This window comes from Trypanosoma theileri (assembly GCF_002087225.1).
Source record: "Trypanosoma theileri isolate Edinburgh chromosome Unknown TM35_Tth_21_V1, whole genome shotgun sequence".
Lineage (NCBI taxonomy): Eukaryota > Euglenozoa > Kinetoplastea > Trypanosomatida > Trypanosomatidae > Trypanosoma > Trypanosoma theileri.
In genome coordinates, this window is record NW_021639863.1 from 482113 (window position 1) to 485976 (window position 3864).

General features: G+C 43.1%; 1 protein-coding gene across 1 annotated transcript; it reads left to right on the forward strand.

Moving 5' to 3' along the window:
- Positions 1-812: 812 nt before the first annotated feature.
- TM35_000212940 (uncharacterized protein) lies at positions 813-3038 on the forward strand (the record flags this gene model as incomplete). Its single annotated transcript, XM_029027144.1, has 1 exon — positions 813-3038. One exon carries the CDS (start codon positions 813-815, stop codon positions 3036-3038), a length of 2226 nt encoding a protein of 741 aa, XP_028881754.1.
- Between the last annotated feature and the right edge of the window lie 826 nt (positions 3039-3864).

A 3864-nucleotide genomic window follows, 5' to 3' on the forward strand; every position in this document is an offset into this window, starting at 1 on the left:
TTGTGTGTACCACGGTATACATTTGGTGAACACTGAGCACTGGTTGGGGAATGAGAGAGTGGAGTACAGAGTCCCATATGCTTCTCTACTTGAACTGCCCCGATTATCTTTCATCATGGTGTGCCAGCATTCCCTCTGTTACTTCTTGACTGTGTTGTTTGACTGGACATTTTGCCGTTTGTGTGTGTGTGTGTATGTGGTTTCCTTTCCATTGGGAATGGAATAAGTAATGGAGAGTGAGACGCAATGGTGTTGGGTAGGAATACATCTCTGCTGTTGTAATATTCCTCTTCTTCACATGGGTGTTCCCCTAACGGCCGCTTGCCGTATTCTGATTGTACATGCATGTGCGTATTTGTGTGTGTGTGTGGACTCAACCTATGGATGGGATGATGTGTGTATTGCCTCATTGTTTTGATTTACTAAGTAAGCCACACCAGAATGTTTATTATTTCTTGGTGAATTAATGGTTTTCTGAGCAAATTGTGGTAGTGAAAATTAATTGGATAACCGTTAACTGTAGCTGTAGAGAATAAATGACAATGCTCTGAAAAAAAATTTGGACACAGTGTTGGTGTCTTGTTGAGCAAATGGATGCTGAGTTTTTACTACCACTATTACTTTATTATTTGTGTACTTGTTCCAGTTAAAGGTGATGATTGCTTTTGTTTTCTTGCTATTACGGGTTCCCTCCATCTGTTTTCACAGTGTAGTTCATTTGTTGTGTGCTTTCTTTCCGTCTTTTCCTTTCTCCACAGAATAGCCTCAAGCAATCCACCACTAACAAGTAATCAAACAAACCAAACAGCACGATGAAGCGGATGAACACAGAAGGAGTAGAATCGATAGAGCTGCAGTCCTGTGAAGTGCAAGAAGAGTGCTGCGTGCGTAACGACACACACAACGTGATTTCCTCCGAGCATTATGGGAAATCTGGAACACTGCATCGATGGAAGAATGAGAAGAATACAACGACATCACTGTTCCATCAAAGGCTGTCGTTGCAACAGGTGCTGCGTGTCCTTGTAATGTTATGGCTACTGCTGCCCATACCAAACCCATTTCTCTGCTGTGCTGCAGCTGCTGGCACAAATGGTATTTTGACAACCATTACCGGTTGCTTTCCTAATATGGTGGTCTATGACAGTCAGACAACACAACACTGCGAGGTGGACAATGCCAATGTTTTAAGTACCTTGTCTCTTAAGGTTGGGTATTACACTCCTGAAGGAAGACTCATTTCTGGATGGCCAGCTTCTCTTGTGGAGGGAACAAGTCTCATTTCATTTGTGCCAAACAGTGCTGCTCCAGGGGATATGAGTCTTGTCATTCTAGACGATAGTCAATTGGAGGGCCCTATTCCAGTGACGAACAACTTCACCATGAACTTTGTGAGATATGGAGCAACAACAGCATCATTTACTTCTAACAGTGCCTATTATGGGTTGAAGACAATGGTGCGGACAAATTTACCAAATACCAATGCCATTCAGAACTACCTGCTGGTTCCTCCTCAGTCAGACTGTGATGCCATGGCAAAAAAATGTACTGTTGCTGCTGGGTGCTACAATTTGGCGATTTCTGCATCCTTTCCTATTCCTGGGAACTATTCACTGTGCTTATCCGCGAGTGGATGGCGAGGCTACTACTTGCCGTGGGGTGGAATTCCCCTCGAGGTGAGGGTGCTGGTGCCAAACGAGCTGTATATGAACGCTCTCGGGAAAAACACGCTGTTGCTCCAGGACGCAGTGAGAGGTGCAAATGTGACTGATATGAACAGTGTGTTCCTGGTGAAGTGCCCATACAGTGTGTGTTCACGAGAGACACTAAACAGTGGTGATCTAATAGTGAGTGTTGATGTGTGTACTGGGACCGCTGTCACGGATCGTGTGTACTTGTCTGCTAAGGGTGGACCCTTCTCTGCAACAACAGGTGAGTACGCTGTCTGCGCGGATTACGGTGCAGAGGTTGGTATTTCTCCCGCTGCACTTCCAGTAAGAGTATTGCAGGATCCCTTTGTTTTCAATGTCACTGTGATTACAAACACGTTGGTGACGATTGATGTGCGTGGGGGTGATCTCTCATGGAGGCAGGAACCATATCAAGTGTGTGCGGTGCTGCCGAATACACCGTGTGAGTCTGTGGCTACTGCTCGAGATTCTGTATGTGTGAGGAGTAGCACCCCAAATTCCCCATCTGTTGATGTTGACATCTCGAGTCTGTACAGTCTGTATAAACTGGGTGCTGACAAAGTGACCTTTTGCTTTGTTGCATCTGATGTGACATTTAACGGTCGCCGTTATGTTTGGTCGCATGATGTGAGGGAATCTTTTTTGCCGGAGGGTGACTCAGCAGTGGCGCCAAGCTCGAATAAATTATCTGTTGGTGCCATTGTTGGTATTGTTATCGCAGTTGTGGTTGTTCTTGTTATTGTGGCTGTCATTCTGTATTGTGTGCTGCGTCAGCGACCACAGCAAGAACAACAGCGACCCCGAAAAAAGGTGCCGATGGATGTTGTGAAGTCTCGACCCACAGGTAATACAACCACAGTGGAGACTACTTCGAACTCTCTGACAACAGCTTCTACGACTGAAGTTACAACAACTTCTGCTTCATCTAGAAATACAGCTAGTTCTGTACAAAGTGATGATAGCTCCCAGAATACTGATGATACTGTTAGCAGCGTACTGTGTTGGAGTAACGCTTCACCCAGCGAAGGACAGATGAAAGAGACGTCCGCACCTCTTTTCGACCCATGGCCAGTGTATATTTTTCCCACTTATGCAGCACTTTATAATAGGGGACCTGAGAAAAAAAAAACTATCGAGAAGCAAAAGAGGATACATGAGCGGGAACCGAATAACCTGACGTATTCCGGGAGAATAAGAAAAATGTCGGAGAGTTTAGAAGATATATGCGGCCCGGTACTGGAATCGCCATCCAATGATTCTCTTGAACAGTTTGAGCTTCAAGGTATCAAACAAAGGAAGGATGAAAAGTATAAACAATTCCGTAATAATAGACGTAGAGATGAATGATTCACCATTGTGTTTTTGTGTGTGTGAGTGGTAATGATGGACATGAGTGGGGTTCTCTGCAAAAAGAAAATAAAAAGATCATTAACCAATGAGAGAGTTTGGTTGTGCATTCCTGTGGGTTGTTATTACTATTTATGATGGCATCTAGGAATTAGGGAGCTGAGTGCGGTATTTTTTTTTTTTTTTTTTTTTTGGGGGGGGGGGGAGACCTTTGCCATTGATTGAGTCAAAACAAGGGATATGTATGTGGATTACAGGTACAGGTAATGGTGAGAGTCATGTTAGAATGAGAACCCACATTAAAAAGAATCCTTTTGCTACTGCTTGTTGTAAATGATGATGTGACGATAACATTGATAACAGCTATGAGGAGGATTGTAACTGCAAAGCAAATGTGGAGAGAGGTAGGGAACAGTGATGAATGGAATAAAGAATAACGGACTTCACTGGAGTCATTGGTGTGGAAAAAAAAAAAAAAAGCAGTACAGGAACAATACCACACGCTGAATAGAACGATTATGACAATAAAGAATAATAGTGAGAACAGTTTTTCAACACAATAATGAATGCTAATATTGCATGGACAAACAATGGCATCTTGTTTTGCATCGTGTTTGAGTTGTTTGTATTATTTGTTATGAGCTACGTGGATTGCACCATCTGCAGAAACGTGATTATTTGATGTTGATATCTTTGTAAATTGTGTTGACATCTTCTGTTGTAATTACGCTTGCAGAATAGTCACTACTATCGTTAATAATTTACGACCTCTGCAATGGTGTAAATACCATCACAAAGGAGTGAGCTCATATGAAGATCAAAAAGT